The sequence below is a fragment of the Fusarium solani genome (assembly GCF_023522795.1).
Source record: "Fusarium solani strain SB1 chromosome Unknown bctg00000009, whole genome shotgun sequence".
Taxonomy (NCBI): domain Eukaryota; kingdom Fungi; phylum Ascomycota; class Sordariomycetes; order Hypocreales; family Nectriaceae; genus Fusarium; species Fusarium solani.
Genome location: NW_027072144.1, coordinates 1,008,694 through 1,026,144, shown reverse-complemented (window position 1 = coordinate 1,026,144; position 17,451 = coordinate 1,008,694). Strand labels below are relative to the sequence as shown.

At 52.4% G+C, this 17,451-nt stretch overlaps 7 protein-coding genes across 7 annotated transcripts; 4 read left to right on the top strand and 3 right to left on the bottom strand.

Annotated features, from left to right (window-relative positions):
- Positions 1 to 6: 6 nt before the first annotated feature.
- MRS44_013386 (uncharacterized protein) lies at positions 7 to 1,849 on the bottom strand (the record flags this gene model as incomplete). Its single annotated transcript, XM_065616860.1, has 2 exons — positions 7 to 1,579; positions 1,632 to 1,849. 2 exons carry the CDS (start codon positions 1,847 to 1,849, stop codon positions 7 to 9), a joined length of 1,791 nt encoding a protein of 596 aa, XP_065472932.1.
- A 638-nt stretch (positions 1,850 to 2,487) lies between these two features.
- Positions 2,488 to 3,870, top strand: MRS44_013385 (uncharacterized protein; the record flags this gene model as incomplete). The annotated part of the gene is made up of 1 exon (XM_046276248.2): positions 2,488 to 3,870. One exon carries the CDS (start codon positions 2,488 to 2,490, stop codon positions 3,868 to 3,870), a length of 1,383 nt encoding a protein of 460 aa, XP_046133536.2.
- A 694-nt stretch (positions 3,871 to 4,564) lies between these two features.
- Positions 4,565 to 6,481, bottom strand: MRS44_013384 (uncharacterized protein; the record flags this gene model as incomplete). Its single annotated transcript, XM_065616859.1, has 3 exons — positions 4,565 to 5,705; positions 5,744 to 6,376; positions 6,423 to 6,481. 3 exons carry the CDS (start codon positions 6,479 to 6,481, stop codon positions 4,565 to 4,567), a joined length of 1,833 nt encoding a protein of 610 aa, XP_065472931.1.
- Positions 6,482 to 7,207: 726 nt separating this feature from the next.
- MRS44_013383 (uncharacterized protein) lies at positions 7,208 to 8,602 on the top strand (the record flags this gene model as incomplete). The annotated part of the gene is made up of 2 exons (XM_065616858.1): positions 7,208 to 7,674; positions 7,729 to 8,602. The coding sequence occupies 2 exons, from the start codon at positions 7,208 to 7,210 to the stop codon at positions 8,600 to 8,602; spliced, it is 1,341 nt and encodes a 446-aa protein (XP_065472930.1).
- A 2,714-nt stretch (positions 8,603 to 11,316) lies between these two features.
- MRS44_013382 (uncharacterized protein) lies at positions 11,317 to 12,312 on the bottom strand (the record flags this gene model as incomplete). The annotated part of the gene is made up of 1 exon (XM_046282305.2): positions 11,317 to 12,312. The coding sequence occupies one exon, from the start codon at positions 12,310 to 12,312 to the stop codon at positions 11,317 to 11,319; it is 996 nt and encodes a 331-aa protein (XP_046128878.2).
- A 550-nt stretch (positions 12,313 to 12,862) lies between these two features.
- MRS44_013381 (uncharacterized protein) lies at positions 12,863 to 13,898 on the top strand (the record flags this gene model as incomplete). Its single annotated transcript, XM_065616857.1, has 2 exons — positions 12,863 to 12,947; positions 13,006 to 13,898. 2 exons carry the CDS (start codon positions 12,863 to 12,865, stop codon positions 13,896 to 13,898), a joined length of 978 nt encoding a protein of 325 aa, XP_065472929.1.
- Positions 13,899 to 16,389: 2,491 nt separating this feature from the next.
- Positions 16,390 to 17,013, top strand: MRS44_013380 (uncharacterized protein; the record flags this gene model as incomplete). Its single annotated transcript, XM_065616856.1, has 2 exons — positions 16,390 to 16,655; positions 16,716 to 17,013. The coding sequence occupies 2 exons, from the start codon at positions 16,390 to 16,392 to the stop codon at positions 17,011 to 17,013; spliced, it is 564 nt and encodes a 187-aa protein (XP_065472928.1).
- Positions 17,014 to 17,451: the final 438 nt, after the last annotated feature.

Sequence of the window (17,451 nt, the reverse complement as noted above, 5' to 3'; positions counted from 1 at the left end):
GCTTACTTAGTCTACCTTAACTGACTCATCAAACCAACACTCAACCTCCGTTAGACGTTGAGCAAGAGCCCTCTCCAGCAACGACAAAGACGGGCTGGCCTCCACAACCCGCCGGTCCACGGTGCTCGTAGACTTCAAGCATACGAGAAGCTGAGGCCAGTCCACTACACAGCCAGCTCCGAGACACGGTGTCCGAGCTGCTTGTATGACAGCCATGGACGTCATGAAGACAGAACCATACAGCGTCCAGCGATTGACGATGCAGTTACGAATGCATATTAGTAGACTCGGCATTAACTGGATGTACGCTTGGAAGAACATTTCGCAATGCTTGAGGACTTCAGCTGTGGCCACACCATCTTGTATGCACTGGTACACCGCCGGCCAGTAGATTGATAGCCTGCAGCAGTAGTATTGCACACGGAGGAAGTTTCCCAGCGGCTCAACAAACATAGGACTGTTGGTAGGATCATGCTCGGAGTTCTGAAAGCGCACAGATTCTGGCAGGTAGCGGTACCACTCCTCAAGCTGTAGTTCCAGCTCCAGCGCAATGTTCGGAGCGTAGACGATCTCTCCCCGATGTGTTCTGCGAATGGCCGTGTTGCAACGGTGCAACATCCGCCGCATGGAGATCTCGGCGAGAAAGTATGACTGTGTCTGGTCTGTCGGAGGACCGTCTGCTGATATGTTGCTGGCTGGCGTAGTCATCGAGCCTTGCGGCGAGCCCGTTTCGATATCGAATTGCCATGCGCGGCGACTGTCCGGCAGCGAAACCTTGTCGTCATGGTCCCAGATTCCGCTCCCAATGACATCGAAGTGAATTCGGAGCTCGCTCTCTAGGAGCAGCACCGCCCAGTATGCTCGTTTTACATGTTCGTAGACCTCGCCGTCGCCATCACCCACGTACTTCAAGAGGTTCTGCACCTTGAACGACGCAATCATGGCGTAGTCGTATGCCTGGTAAGGCTTAGACAGACAACAATGGTAGATGCTCAGAAGCACCAGGCACTGCACGCTCTCGACGCTCTTGTCGATGAGCACGGCCGGTAGGGATGCCATGGCGGCCTCGAGGTAGAGCTCGCTGCTGTCGTCGCAGGAGGATACGCCTAGCTCGTGGTCCTGCTGGGCGAGAACACCAAGTGCGGCAACCAATAGAACCATGCACGTCTCGGAGCCTGGCGGCAAAGGCCCCGAGATGATGCTAAGATAGCGCTCTGAAAAGCGCGGGCGGAGTATTGGATACCAGATGTGGACGTGTGTGGAGAAGGCGGCGAGGGCTGACAAGGCTTGGTCCCGCTGGATGAAACGCATTCTCAATGAATTACCTGTGCCGACGGATGCGGCGTGTCTTTCGAGCGTGACAAGTTCGTCAGCGAAGCCGGGGCCAAGGCCGAGAATGGACATCATGCAATCGGTCCCGAGCAGTTGGAAGGGCAGTTTCTCTTCGCCAGTGAAGACTTGGTCCTCCAGACTGAGGTCCGGTGCTTCCTCTGGGGTTACGGAGCGTAGCTGGGCAGATGGTAGGACGCTGGTGATGTAATCAAGCCGTCGGTTGATCGCGGCGAGTTCCTCCTCTACTCTACGAGTGCGAATCAGCATGCGTCATGAGGACGTGAAAACAATGAGCGTACTTGGACGTCGGGACTGGTTTGCTCTGCTCGTAACGACACTGAAGCCCACGGGCACGACAGAATCCACAGTCAGGCTTCCGACTGTCGCATTTGGTCCTCCTCGCTCTGCAGGTGCTGCACGCGGTCGTCGCTCGAGTCCGTCTCCGCGGCGTCCCCGAGCGGGAAGCCAGGGGACTGTCGGAGACAACGGGCAGGTCCTGCATATCAGTCTCCATCATGTTGGGTTCTGGAGCAGTGAGGCAGGATGAAAGTCCGGGAGTGTGCGTTTTATCTCCGCGATGTGTCTGTATGGCCTGCTGCTGACTGGGCGGTTCTCGGTGAGGGGTTTGAGCGAGGCTTGCCGATTTGCCACACCAAGCCATGTCGCGGTGTCAGCTCCAAATCCGCGCTATTTCGACGCTCGTCTTCCTTCGACGGGAGTCGGATCAATGGACCCGGCTCGCAGGCATCGTCGCGGAGATTAAGCACTATCCCGAAGCTGCTTCATAGTACGCTAACAAGCCAATCATATCATCCCCATGTTCAGTAATTCCCTCCTCGGCACGCCTCCCTTGACTCGCGTGGCATCTCCAGACGATCGGGATGCGGGGGGACATCCGACTTCTTGGCCTCTTGGCGGAAGTCTACACGTTTGAGCCAACAACGGCACAAGACAGCGCATCTTCGTCTCCACATGATACGAAGCAGCCCATCCGGCCATTGGTGACGATTCTACAATGACCATGTATATAAACCAGATTTTGACAGTTATTTGACATCACTGGTTTGACAACAACTCATCGCAAACATCATCAAAATCTTTGACCCAATTGGGAAGCGAGTCACAAGCATCACCACTAGAAACCTCAAAAACACCATGAACAACTTCAGCTCCTCCCTCGGCAGCGACCTCCTCAACAATGCTGCGAAACTGAAAACGGCACGCACCGGCCGCGTCTCCAGCTGGGACCACAGCGGCCTCAACGAAGATGCCTGGGTGATCCAGCCCGGAGAAACAGCTGTGCTAGCCGACCTCGAGGGCCCCGGCACAATCACCCACCTGTGGTTCGTCCAGACATGCCGCCGCATCGTCGGCCCGGGCCTCATTCCGTACTCCAAGTCCGGCGTCGCCATGATGGAGGTGCACAATGCCCTGGGCCTGAACTACGAGGTCAGCGACCCGGACTACTACCGCAAGGTGCTCATCAAGATGTACTGGGATGACTCGGAGACGCCGAACGTGCTGGCGCCTATTGGCGACTTCTTCTGCCTAGGTCACTCCATGGCTGCCAACTTCCAGTCCCTCCCGTTTACCGTGTCTGTGAAGCCGTCTGAGGAGAAGAAGTTTGGCGGCGCCGCGGCGTTCAACTGCTATCTGCCCATGCCCTTCAACAAGCGCGCCCGCATCGAGATCGAGAACCAGAACGACCAAGCCTACATCCAATACTTCTACATCGACTACGAACTTTTCACGGAGCCGCTCAGCAAAGACACCCTCTTCTTCCACGCGCACTGGCGCCGCGAGAACCCCACCAACGGCTGGGCCCCCGAGAGCATCCAGACCAACAGCCTGGAGACGCAAGTGCCCAACCTCGACGGCAAGGGCAACTACGTCATTCTCGAGACAGAGGGTGCGGGCCAGTATATTGGCTGCAACCAGAGCGTCGCGCACTTCCAGGGCACGTGGTGGGGCGAGGGCGACGATATGATCTTTATCGACGACGACACGTGGCCCCCGTCGATGCACGGCACCGGCGGCGAGGACTACTTCAGCCAGGGCTGGGGGATGCAAAAGAACGCGTACCCCTTCTGCGGGACTATCATACATGAGGAGGACGTGCCGAATCACCAAGTTAGCTACAGGTGGCACCTCGCGGACCCTGTGCGCTTCAGCAAGAAGATCCGTGTCACGATGGAGACAGGGCATGCGAACCATTTGCGGGATGACTGGTCGACCACGGCGTACTGGTACCAGACTCTGCCGGGTCCGAAGCTCGAGATCTTGCCGGTCGAGGAGCGGATTCCTCGCAAACCTGACTTTCCGGCTGGTACACACCCTGCGCCGCCGCAGTTGGAGGACCTGGATCCTAAGAGGAAGGTCATGGTGGAGCAGAACAGGGAGCGGATGGATGCGTTTGTGCGGGATAGGGATGCGTGGTCGGAGCGGCGTGCTCGGGACTCGCGGGAGCGTGCGGAGAAGAACATTGAACTTGCCAAGGATATTCGTCGACGATTTCTCGAGGGATTGAAGGTAGAGTAAGCACATCTATGGAGTATGTAGACGAAACCACAAGGGGCAGTCACTTGACTGGCAACGGATGATTCAACATGGAATTTATATCGCTCTTGATAGTGTTGAATTCATAATATAACTATATATGCTGCTCTGAGGTTGATCTATGCCGTATATGCTCCACCTTTTCCTGAACAATCTCCACGAGCGCTGCCAGAGACTTGCTGTATGGAGACAGTACCACAAAAGACTCAGCTGCAAGCAAGGATGCAAACCATTCAATTCAATCAACCGAATGTCTTAATTGCGTTGAGTTGACCTGATCAACCATAATCTCCAGTGGAGATGATCAATTGCGAATCAAATTGAGTTGAATGTCCACTGGTTGAAGTCGTTGACCTCCAAGCCACGCTATTTCCACCCTCGCTCTTCCATCTCCTTGTCTTCACATCCCATCGTTACCCACGGTGTTTCATCCGCCCCAGTACCACTACTCTCCTCGACAGGAAGAAACAATTCGTCCAGGTCGTCGATCACCCCAGCCCGTAACCACGACCGCAACACTTGGCACATCCCTATAATATCAGCATCAAGCCGACTTCGTAGAGGCGTCACTATCCGCCCTGCCGCTGCAAACAACCTCTCACACTCTGCTGACATCGGCTGGATCGTAAGGAAGTCCAACGCCATTCGTGAAAGGCGAGGATATCGCCGTCTGCGCTCATGCCAATACGATACCTATTGGGTCTCTAACATCGTTGTCCTCATCCTCCCACGACGACTGCCATAATTCGAGCTCGTCCATGTCCTCATCGATGCCGTCCGGCGAAGAAGCTTCCTCTTTCACCATACTGCACCCGGAGACCGGTCGAGAGCGCTCGCAATACGCCTGAAACGGGTTGTAGTACTTCCGCTGTCGCTTTGCAACTGGTTCGTCGGCCACGGGATTTCGTACAACCTGAAGGTGACGATATTCCCTCTCCCATATTTCCTGAACCATCTCCTTCGCCTTCGTGACCCATTCCGGGTTGTCCTTCCACTTATTCTCAAAATATCCCCATCGGAAAGCCGGGTGTAACGCTAAAGCCGCGTAATAGATCGGCGTCTCGTTCAACCTGCTGTAGTATTTATTGAGCTTTTCCCAACCCAAATTGATGTTGATTCTGAAGTGCTCCGCATCGGGTATCGCAGACGCCAGCTGCTTATAGCCCTCCAGCACCTCCAACAGGAACTCGAAGCCCTGGATAACCTCCCATACATTTCCGTAGGAGCCAACCCACCCTCGTTTCCGCCTGCGCTGCTGACCGTCGCCTTCTAGAGTCTTGATAGCATCCTCGTAGAACCCAAGAAGCTTGGCCAGGTGTTCGAGCACGTCCCAGTCGTTCGCCGTAAGCTGGTTTTCCTCCAAGCAAATCCGGGGCTCCTTGGCTGACTTCCTGAGGCTGCCTGTCCTCCTCGACCTATTATCCTGCTCCCATTGTTGACGATGCTTCAAGACGAGCTGCTCAACGAATGGCCGAAGAGTGAGGGCGCGCCTGATCATATACAGTTGAGAAAGCCACCGGGTATCGTTGTCAATGATCAAATCGAGTGGCTTCCTCGCTCTGATCCTAGCATCCGAAGACATGTCGAATTCAGAACGTTGTATACTCCGCAGCAGATAAGTAAGCTGGTCTGACCTTCTGACGTCAACCACGAGGTTGTGGAGCTTTCCGACAGATCCTTTGCGCCGCCAAAGTGTGTGCTCTGCCTCCGACAGCGCCGATGCGCCTGACAACTGCTCCTCGAAAGCCTCAACATTGTAGCCAAATAGCAGCGCTTTGGCCGAGAGATTTAGGGTATGGCCGAAGCAGCGCCCACGCCTTGTCGATCCGATAAACCCAAGCTCGCCACCAATTACCTCCATGGCTTTATCGTTGCTTTCTGCGTTGTCCAGTGTGATTCGTAGGCCGACAGAACTTTGTGGCGGATAGTCGTCCTCGTGATATTTGCATCAGTGATTTTGACAAGTGGGTTGAGGTATTCGAATATTCGGCGCAGTCTTCCCTGTCCATAGACGCTAAATGAGTGGTTCTCCTCAATGATCCATTCTAATAGAAGACGCTGGAAGTGCTTCCGGTCGAAGCTCTTAACCAGACTGTTCGCAATCTCTTGTTCCCGTGGGAGCTTAGTATCGAGCTTCATCACATCAGCGATCGACCTCTGATCTTTGGTTTTCATCTTCTCTGCTTTCTTCTGAGCCGCTGATTTCGTCGCTTCAGCAGGAGCCCATATTCCATGACCTTTGAATAAATGAGCATTCGCGTTCTGGATGCCCTTTTCTGCGAAGCTTCTTGGTTTTGGGCTCTTGTTTTGGATACACCGTTTGCAGACCCATCGGCGGCTGCCCTCGAGATTCTGAACATCGTACCCAAAATTCCATACCCAAGATGATGTATCGCGAACACGTTGTGACCATACATGGTCGGGGAAACAGCGCCAGAGGTATTCATGTTCTGGATCTTGCTGAGGTGTTTGAATCTCCCTGTCCCCTCTCCGACACATTTACATCATTGCCGTCAACTCCATTCCCTACTGACCGTGAGCAGGCTCCCGCGCGAACAACCGCTTCGTTTGGCTTGGCCACAGGACTATTCATCGTGCTGCTGCCTTCTCGACATCGATGACTCCAGGCAGACGGTAGATCACAAGGCTTCCGCATCGAACTCTCTTTAGTTGCACCATTTCGCTCCTGGATGATGATGATTATGCTTCTTAATACGGCATTGGTTCCTGCAGTATCCGAGCGGTCCGCTAATAGTCCCCTTAACCACCCGCAACCCTTCCTGTATGCCTACAACCCAGACTCTTGCTCAACTGCCGACGTTGCCCTGTGTGGCGCCGCAACTCCCATCCTTCAAGTCGGTGCCACACACAAGCTGAAACCGTTGCTACCCCGATATTAGCTGATCCCATGTCGGCACTTCGCCTTCATTCACAAGCTTCACAGAAAAAGACACTACTCCATCCCCTACAGTCACATCTCACTTCTGACATTTGACATACACTTTCGATGACGCCTCTGCCACTAAATCGACCTTGCTCATGATCCAAACCCCCGCATTCTTCATCTATTTGAAACCTGAAGCTTTCCCGGACCATCGTCGGGGCTCTGATCTGCCGAACCCCGCACCCCAGATACTGCGGCCCGCGAGAACTACCGGTACCACTGCGTCTACCTGTATCCATATAGAGACCAAGCCATCGTCGCCTCTCTCACTTCCTATTCTGCTGTTCCCTTCCGCGGTATCTACCGTCCTATTACCTCCAACGTTCGTCTCGGGTGTTCTTGGCTCGTTTCCGACAGCCACTGCTCCAGTGTATTATGTCTCCTCCCGCTCCCTTCCCCAATAGCCCCTCGAACCCGCGCAAACCTCTCGAGAGCCAGACAAACGCGGGCAGTGATATGTCCATGATGCTTTTCGTCCAGCCAGACTGCCCGTCCAGGTTTACCTATCAGGACCAGCATCGCATTAAGGGGCTCAACGCAGAGGCATTGGCGAGGGTCTTCCTACCTGCCCCATCCTGGATTCTGACCCCCGAGTATGCGCAACTTCGGTCGGACCCCGACAACCCCTCCGGCTGCATCTTCTTCAGCACCAACCTTTCCACCTACAATCAACAAGTCGTTGCATCAGAATGGACCGAGCAATGGTTCTTCATGAACGGCCGTGTTCACCCGTACGCCCTGACCTGGGAGATTGAACAGCGAGATGGTCCAGAGTCGGATACTGGCGCCATCACACAATATACCATTCCGGCTCTTATCATCCGTGATCAGGGCTACCAGCCGTAAGCATGCTGCATACAACTGACCTTGGCATCCCGCCCTGACTCGAGCTAAAGCATTCTCCCCCGAAACTTTGCCTCCGTAGACCACTTCCCCGCTGTCCCTCCCGTTGTCGCGTTCACCGGCCCTGTTGTCGGTTCCGGCCGCACATTGCTACGAAAGGAGTCTATTCCAGGACTCGACGGCGTCCAGTTGAAGTGCTGTGGCTTCGTCCAACTTTCTACCTTTATTGCCCCTGGAAAGCCTGACAAGGCTCCCTTCAAAGGCTTCCATCCATTCCAGGTCTTTGTCATCTTCCCCATCCACGCCAATCCTTGGGCAGCCCTGTGCAAGAAAATGGTCGAGAGACAGGACACCCAGTTCCAGACTAACGCGCTTTTCACTTGCACGGGCAAAGTTGTCGGCCTGCTCGACCACAACATCATGGTGCACCCGCCCGGCTTTGACCGGGACTACGTTTTCATCGTCGTATGGACCTTTCTCGACAGGGCCACGCCCAAATCGGCCGCCGCAGCCCTATCACTCTCGACCCCACCGAAACAACCGTCCTCCGGCCATATGGCCTTTGGGGATGCGAAAGCTATGTTTTCCTCGCCACCAAAGCCAACAGTTCACCAATCCCCTTCGCTCGAACCGAATACACCACCGGCCAAGCGAACAAACTCTTACTGCAACCAGACCCCTACGAAGAAGCGGCGCCTGTCCCCGGCCTCTTCTAGCACCATTCCCTCTTCTCAGAGCACCGAGCCTATCAGATCCCTCAACGTTGCGGTTTCCTCACAAGATGAACTTGATGTATCGGAGGCGGATGTTGCCACTACCTGCCGTCCAGATCCGCCCGCATCCGATTCAATCACAGCGTTCTCGTCAGACTCGCCCCGACCACATCGCAACCGTCATCCCCCAAAGAAATATCGGGAAGTTGAATAAGGATCCACTCAAGAAAATCTCATTATTGTAGGAACAAACGGTCACTTCGTACAGCAACAAATTGACTGAGATATCTGTTTGTCCACCCACCAGTGCCAACCATTAATATTCTCCAAAGTACGCAAATGCTCCTCGCTCACATTGCCCAGCCTTGGGCATGCAGACCTTCTTGTGAATCTTCCACTTTGCCTTTGATACCCCCCCCCCCCCCGAAAAAAAAAAAAAAAAAAACAACAATCTCCCGCGGCCCGGCATTGCCCGCAACTCTCAATGCCTTGTGTCTTGTCCCACACATACTTTATAGAGGCGAACTCGGCATTTGGTCATGTTGGATACATGATTCTACAGACGCAAAGTTGCGTCTCCATTGCACGACGTTTTCAATCTTGCATTGTGCTTCATGAACCCTCACTTCCTACACCAGGATACCCTTGAAAGGACCCCATGATCCCCATCTCCCGCAGATACATAACCTTATCTCTTTCCTGCTGGTCAGCGTCAGCAGTGACCCTCGATGTCTCTCCAAAGGACGGGGACAAGCATACCTTTTCAGCCACGTTAACCGCCCTTGTGAATACAAATCTTCTTGTGAATCTTCCAGTCAGCCTTCTGGTGCTCTTTCCCACAGTATCTAACAACTTTACACCAACCACACCTCTTGGTCCCGTCCGTTGTCCCCCATACTTTGCACGGCAAAATTTCCATGCAAGTACTCCGCCTTCGGTCCGGATCCTATTGAACAATTTCACACATTGTATCCTGGATTTCCTGCCGTATCCGCGTCTCACATCCCCCTTTCCCACACACGGGACTGACCTAGATGCCAACGAAGGGATCCTCCGCCACGTGAAGCCAAGACATGGGGCTTTGTAAGATGTTCATTGCAAATAACCCACAGTTTTCGCAAAATGGTTTTGAAGCGGCACGACACGCCGCCTCATGCTCCTTCATGAAAGGCTGCACTGCAGTCATAAACAGATTGTTATAGCCGGCGTTTTGCCCTGCAGTCTGAGCCTCGCTGACAAGACTGCGGGGAAGGTCGTGGGTGTATTTAAGCTCTTGAGTCTCGCCGCAGTAAAACTCAAAGCGAACTGAACAGCTGGCCATAGTGCAATGACAATAAGGATTCTAAGGACACAATGCGTCTTCTGTTTGAATGAAGGCCTCGAGTGATTGCTGGTTGTTTTATAATAAAATTCTGGGAATGTTTCATCATGCTTATCTCACCATGCCCTCATTTTGTCACCCTTTCAAACTGTCATTAGACTCATTAAGACTTTTTATTGGTGACCTCACGCAGTCAAGAGGGACAGAGTGTGTGTAGTTTGGCTGCAACGGGTCACCTGTCACTGCGGTCTTATGCGTAAGCGTGTTAGACCGCAGCGTCAGAGAGGGCCCGTCCGCGCTCCCTCGTAGGGAGGCAAGTGTCTGTATATTGTAGTAGTGCTATATACAGAGGGAAGGTGGGGGGGTCAAAGTCGAGTCTTGGCTGCGTGAGAGATGACGAGACACCTGCTGAGGCGAGCAATTGACTCCCCGTGAGGCAGTTGCAGGAGGGAAGAAAACCCCTCAGTGAACCTTCCGAGCCGGGAAGTCTATTGTGCAGTGTGGTCATCACGTGAGGCAACCCCAATAAAACTACTCCCTATTTTGATGTCGCTGTGCATAACGTGCTATGCGCCACCGGGGATACCCTGGACAGATGTAAGCCACCAAAGACAATCCCGGGCGGAAAATATAAGACGACCCCACGCAACCTTGGGAATAGCACTTGTAAAAATCTCCATACCAGGCTCTTGGCCTTCAATGGCGCCCTAGCCATTCTTCGTTCCTCAAGGCTCTATGCGCAAGCCGCGACCGGCTTGCCTCTCCTGTTGACAGGGATACTGTCGCCGCGAACAGCAAGTTTCATTGGCTAGAAGCGAAGATGGATCTAACCACATTCGGTAGCCCAAGAGCTGTACTACAGAGGCAGAATCAGATTCCCCCAGCAATTTCGATCTTTCAACCAGCATAATACGCGCAGTAAAGGATTAAAATGAGAATTGAATGAGCGAGCATACGAAGTGACTCTCTTTCTACCTAAGAATATTTTTTGCATGAAATAAGCTTTTTCGGATTTTTAGTGGATTTAAATGTCGATTTTTACCGGGTCTGTGATTTCACCGAGTCCCACGCGACCTCGCGCCAACCCGACCACACTTCCATGCGCGGATATGTGCTCGACGTCGTCCGCTGTCCCGGCCAGATTTGCAGTCTGCAAACTGCCCACAACATAACAACGCCCCGCCCCGCCAACAAAACAAAAAAAAGCATCGTTCAGATTCATCGACTTTCGCCCGCCGACGAATCCTCTCTACGTTCGCGCTCAGTTAAGCAGCAGCTAAGAGGCTTAAGCCGCTGCGCATCCCCCTAAGCACTCCAGAGGAGAGCGCGAGATAGCCGCGTCCTCGTTTCAGTGCTGGATGGGTCCATCAGTAACCGAGCTAGCACACGGGTTCGGCCGGCAGGATGGAAAATAAAGGTCCGCGAGGGCTTAACGTCGCCGTCACGTTCCTGTTCCTCACTTAGATCACTGTTGGTCGGCGGGTTTACTGCCGAGCAGCTGTCATACGATCGTTTGGTGTCCATGACAAATTGATGGTATTCCCCCTTGTATGTGTGAAGATACCTAGAACTGAGTGTCGAACGACAATTATCTAGTTGCAATGATTTCAAGACAACCCGACAAGCCTGAGCGAGTCCCTCCAAAGCCGACCCTCGCTCTCCGGATCGTACGCGTGCTTGGCGTACCCGGAGCCAAAAGCGCTACTCTCGTCCTCTGAGGGCTCCGCCTCAGCGCACTCGGCAAGATATTTCCCTCCCCTTCCCTCCCACTGCTTCCCAATTGCCGCCCAAACAGTGGTTGCAGCTCCTTGCTCAGGGCTCTTGAACTGCTTAAATAGCTCCCCGTCGCTGCCGGCGCTCTCCAACTCAGCTTGTGAAAGATGCTTTGAGAGAGGGGTCATGATCCCACCAGGGTGTAGGCTTATCCCGTGAAGGCCCTGAGAGCCATATCGCCGCTCCAGCTCGTTGGCCATGTAGATGTTGGCAGTTTTAGACTGTGCATAGGCTCCCCAAGGAGTATATCCGCCCTTTTCGAAGTTGTAGTTGTCCGATGCATTGATGCCATTCCTCAAGTGTGCGGTAGAAGACACCACGACAACACGGCTGTGAAAGTCCGGCGTAGTAGCTGCCAGCAGAGCCGGCTTTAGCAGCTCAAAGAACAAGAAGTGGGACAAGTGGTTGGTGCCGAACTGCAGCTCATGACCGTCTTTGGTGAACTGAAGGGTCTGGATGGCCATGATTCCGGCATTATTGACCAGGATGTTGATCTTGTCCGTCTTAGCTAGAATGCTGTTGGCTGCGAGACGGACACTTTCGAGAGACTCTTGGTCCATCTCTATAAGCTCCATGCGGCTGGGGTCGAAGATGCCGGCTAGGGCTTCCTTGGCTTTGGCGAGGTTTCGGGCCGTCAGGAAAAGCTTAGCCCCAGTAGCCGAGAGAGCACGAACTGTCTCGATTCCAATCCCCGACGAGGTGCCAGTGATGACAATGACCTTGTCGTGCAGTTTGCCCTCCACACCTTCATCTTTGATGATCTGCAGCGCGGTTGGCCTGGCGTCGCCGGGACCCTGAGGATTGGCGTGGGCTGCTGCGTAGCGAGACATGGTTGGTGATTCTGTCGATTGAGAATTAGGGTCGAAAGGTGATGTAGGCAAGGAACAAGAAGGTCGGTATGGAGACAGATCTTAGAAGCGGATGTTCCCCAGGTCTTTTATACTTGGGTTGGAAATGCATCATCCACGCTGTAGACATTATTTTGTTTATATTTCTCGTATCATAACCCCGTTTCCTCTTATCTCCGTGTCACTTGGTGCCGGAGCGCCCTGCGTTCTCTGCCCGCTCCTGCACAGTTGCTGTCTCCGTCGGAACTTAAACTCTTGAAGCATCGTGGCTGACAGTTTTTGCCCTTTTCGTCATAGCGTCGGAGTTGACCTAGTTACAGGCTTTGTAAGCTGGCTGACAGTTTTCGCCCTTTCCATCATAGCGTCGGAGTTGACCTAGTTACAGGCTTTATAAGCTGGCTGACAGTTTTCGCCCTTTTAGGCTTAGCCATTCGCATGACGCCTAGCGGCGATGATGGAAATTCCCAAATGTCGAGTCCTGGTCCTGATGTTACTCGGACTGATGTTCCTCTCATATCGGCTCGTTGCAAGGATGGTGCCCACTAACCAAAAGCCCACTGTGAAGGAGCGGAGAGAGCGCAAGAAATTGCAGAACCGACTGAACCAGAGAGCGCGCAGTAAGATTGCGAGATGCCTGTAACTGTAAGCTGTCTTCCTAGCTGATGGAATGATCAGGGCAGCGGATTAAGGACCAAGAGGACACGGATACTAAGACTCAAAAGAACCCTTTTCGGATTGAACGCTGGCGATTGGATAATGGTCTTGGCCTCTCAATGCAGACTTCTCGGCCCCTTGTTCTCACTTCGGACACCGCTACCAACGACCGACAGGCTCTTGACCATGGAACCACCCAACCACTCCAGCCTCAGACAACCAGGGTCCGCAGAATACCAAGCAGAGCACTGCTTTCTCTAGAGCCCGAAGTAGTCCATGATCCCGGGCCTTCTCTACCTGCTGACCACACTCTGATCCATCTCATCACCCACAACGCATGCCGAGGGCTCATGCATAACAGAAGTGTAGTGAGAGCCATGGCAAGTTACATCAGCGCCGTTCACGATCCGCCCCTACTCCCCGACTTCGCAATAGGATGCGAAACCGTGGTGCTTCGACCTACTCACCGAACAATGCCAATCGACCTTTTACCAACACAGGTTCAAATGAACAGCCCACATCCTACCTGGATGGACGCGCTTCCGTTCCCTGAAATCAGGGACAATCTCATCAGGCGGCAGTATCTGTTCAACCACAGGCACTTTTTAGAGGATCTTGTTGGCGATCGGGTATACTTACATCCACTGCCTGCACAGAGTCAGAGAGGCCCGGTATCAACACCAAGTTCACAGCAACATCGGCAGCAAGATGACAGCCAATCTGCTCAAGATGGGAAGGGACTTATCCTGTGGGGAGAGCCGCATTTGAAAGAGAATTGGGAAGCTACTGCTCATTTTTTGATAAAGTGGTCATGGGCTGTCGAGGGATGCCGTGAACTTGTCGACATCGCAAACAAATGGAGAACCACGAGGGGCGAACATGCTCTCCAGATACGTCCTCAAAGCAGGCAATAACAGGCTTTATATTATATCTTACAGGGTACCTCGCTGAACTAGCATTAGTGACTTATGCTTAGGCCATCCTAAGTACACCCTTTCCATACCGTGCCTCCGAATCACGTTTCTATCTCAGGTTTTAGAGAGATCACAAATGGAGACCAGACTCAATACAGATCTTCATAACTACCATGATAATTCTGCAGCAAGTGGCTCGATAGTAGTGAATTACTGGGTAAATTGGATATCTTTGGCGTATGGTATCACACATAGTCAGTGTTTTGGAACTCATCAGTCAGCATCCAAGTCGCCCATTGAGGCATTTTTTTTGCCTAGTCTTTCATTGCGAGTGCAGATTATCATGTCAAGTACCACCAAGTTCGTATCCTCCCGCTTATTTCTTGACGACTGAAATCAGCAGAAATATAGGCCGATGCAACACCCGATGCGACACCCGATGCCAGGAATTCTTCTCTAGTTCCTTTGGAGTTGGGTACCGCTCAGCCAACCCCCTTATCTCGAATCCTTCATCCACATACGTGTTGATGTACGTGACAACAGTGCGATGCTGCTTCTGTACTCCCTCGACTCGCCACTCTGTCAGTCGCAAGCCCTCCTTCTGGGAATCGTCCAACGGCTATCATTCGTGCCCAGAGTTTGGGTCTGTTATGAACTCAGGGCGAGATGGTGTGGTGAAAATCGGGTGCTCGGTGGAGAATACGAAAGGACCTCAGGGTTTGAGCACTCGGTTCACTTTAACTAGTTCTGGGAAGTGGACGAGGTAGTGAAGTGCAAGCGAGCTGAACACCACGTCGTATGTCCCCTCGTCAGAATCTGGGAGTCTCAGACTGTCCAATTCTGCCCGCTCGTATGTAATGCTGGGATCTTCCGTCATGGCTTGCGCTCGGTCGAGCATGTCTTGCGACAGATCAATTGCGTAAACAGATGAAGCGCCCGCACTTCGTGCCTAGCGAGAAAGCCACCTAAAGCCAAAGCTGAGGTCCAAGACCCGAAGCCCAGACAGGACTGGGAGACCAGACCTTAGTATTGGCTGATTTCGGTCAGAGTGAATGTTACTCTACGGAAATACGGAATGAGCTACCATTACGGATCTACTCCGTAGGAACAATGCAATGCTAAGATGACAAGAGCTTCTCGTACGATCTCGAGTCACTTTACGCAATAGTGCCCGCGTGGCATACCACAAGTGACACTTAAGGCAAATTAATTATTCCGATTGAATGATTCCCCGATAAATTATCTTGCCTATGTAACATGAGAAAGATTTGGGTTTATACCAGGTAATGGGTGTGGAGTTGTGGAGTTGTGGAGTTGCGGAGTTGCGGAGTTGCGGCCGTAGGGGCCTAAGTAGGAGCGAAACGAATTGCTCATTGCCGTCAGTAGGTATATAAATATATAGAATGGCCTCACAGCTGAGAAAATAGTGAAATTACATGCCCATAGCCTTCAGAAAACCACGACCTATCGGAGTAAAGATTTCACACTTTGTTAACGGAGGTGCAAAGGAGATTGCCTCTCTCTTCAACCTATCACCCCAATACATTCTTTAAGCATGGCCGATGGAGTAATGGATGGGACGGGGAGATTCTTCCCGCGGGCCGGCCTTGCGCAAGATGGCTGGTCAACAAAGGAAGAAGCAACAGCGACATGCTATTGCGGTACTGTTCAACTTTCTTTTGTGAGTTCGTCAAAATTCCTCAAAGACGCACGTATCTCATCGTTGCCAGCCTCTATCTAAACCAGGCTTCGTTGTCGCCTTTGTCTGCCACTGCAGTGACTGCCGCAAAATCACGGCTTCGATGTTTACCTCCGGTTTCGTCATCCTCGACACTCACTTAAAACATGTTCGTGGGGAAGAAAATCTCAAGCAATTCAGCCAATCACAAACAATCGAGCAAAAGGGAAACCTCATGACCAACTTCTTTTGCAGTACTTGTGGGTCATTGATGTACCGGAGAGGTGCAGGTTTCCCAGGGGCGAGTATACTTAGGATCGGCACAGTGGATGATTTCAAGCTTAGTGAGACTGCGTTGAGGCCAACGATCGAGCAGTATGTAAAGCACAGAGTGGATTGGATCAAGGATATAGAGAATATGGTGCAAATCGAGGGACAAGCTTCGGTGGAGGAAATCGTTGGACAAGCTTCGGTTTAACAAGACTTTTCCAAACAGCTAGTTTGGGCTGATGCAGAATGCCTCGTGACGAAGACGACGGGAGGAGTTGCCCCTAGAGAGACAAGAAGGCCGATGTGCTACACATGTTAGAGCATGAAGTTATTATAATTGATATGCTTATATCATGCTATAGCTTTTACGGGAGTTCAATATCGTGGCTCATCAGTATCTTGCGCATATCAATACCTTTGCGCAATTCCCACCGACCCACCACCTCTTCAGCTTCAACACCTGTTTGCTTACCGAACAACAATGTTTGCTCAAACACAAGAAGCAAGAGCCATTTTAACCATTGACGCTATCCGAACATCGAAATGAAACTTAGCTGTCGCATCGCTATAATATTATATCACGTCTCCGAATCGACCTTGCGTAGCATAACGAACCGCGTAACTGCACTTCCCAATCACCGGCCCGCGGCTCAGATTTTAACAGCAATAGAGGAGGATGTTATTGTCAAATATATTTTGGACCAAGACGGGCGAGGATTCCCACCCCGGATTGTTGACGTGGAAGATATAGCCAACTACATCCTCGCGAAGCGTCGGGCACGTCGCGTCGCCAAGCAGTGGGCATATCTGTTCGTCCAACGGTGACAAGAGATCAAGACGCGCTTTTCTTGCGTATACGACTTCTAGAGGGTCCTCTGCGGGGATACAAAGCTTATCGAGGATTGGTCACGGCACATGGCAAATATGAGGACAAAGTACGGTATCCAGGACGCCGACCTATACGATTTCGACGAGACCGGCTTTATGATGGGTGTTATCTGCCACGGCATGGTGGGCACGCGGTCTGATGGCAATCTGGAATGGGCGACGGTCATCACATGCACCAATGGGGAGGGTTGGAGTATACCTCCGTTTCTCGTCGTTGAAGGCCAGTACCACCTGGCCAGCTGGTACACAGCGACCGGCCTACCGCAGACTGGGCCATAAAACCCATCTGAAATGGGTGGTGAGATAACGAGACAGGCTTAGAATGGCTCAAGCACTTCGACAAGCACACTGCGTCGCGCGCAAGAGGTGCCTATCAGTTGTTAGTACTCAACGGGCACAAGAGCCATCACTCCCCTGCCCTTGGCGAGTTTTGCAAGGCCAGAAAGATTATTGCACTACCCTTGCCGCCGCATTCATCGCAGTTAACCCAGCCGCTTGATGTTCGGTACTTTAGTTTCTTGAAGGAGTATAGTCGCCAGATCGAGCACTTCATCAAGTCACAAGTTAACCACATCACCAAGGTCGAGTTTTCATGGCGTTTAACGAAGCCTATCATGCGACTTTCACAGGCAAAAACATAAAGGCAGGCTTCCGCGGAGCAAAGACAGATATAAACCAGATCCGGCTGAGTGTTTAAGAGATTGCTTTTATTAGGCA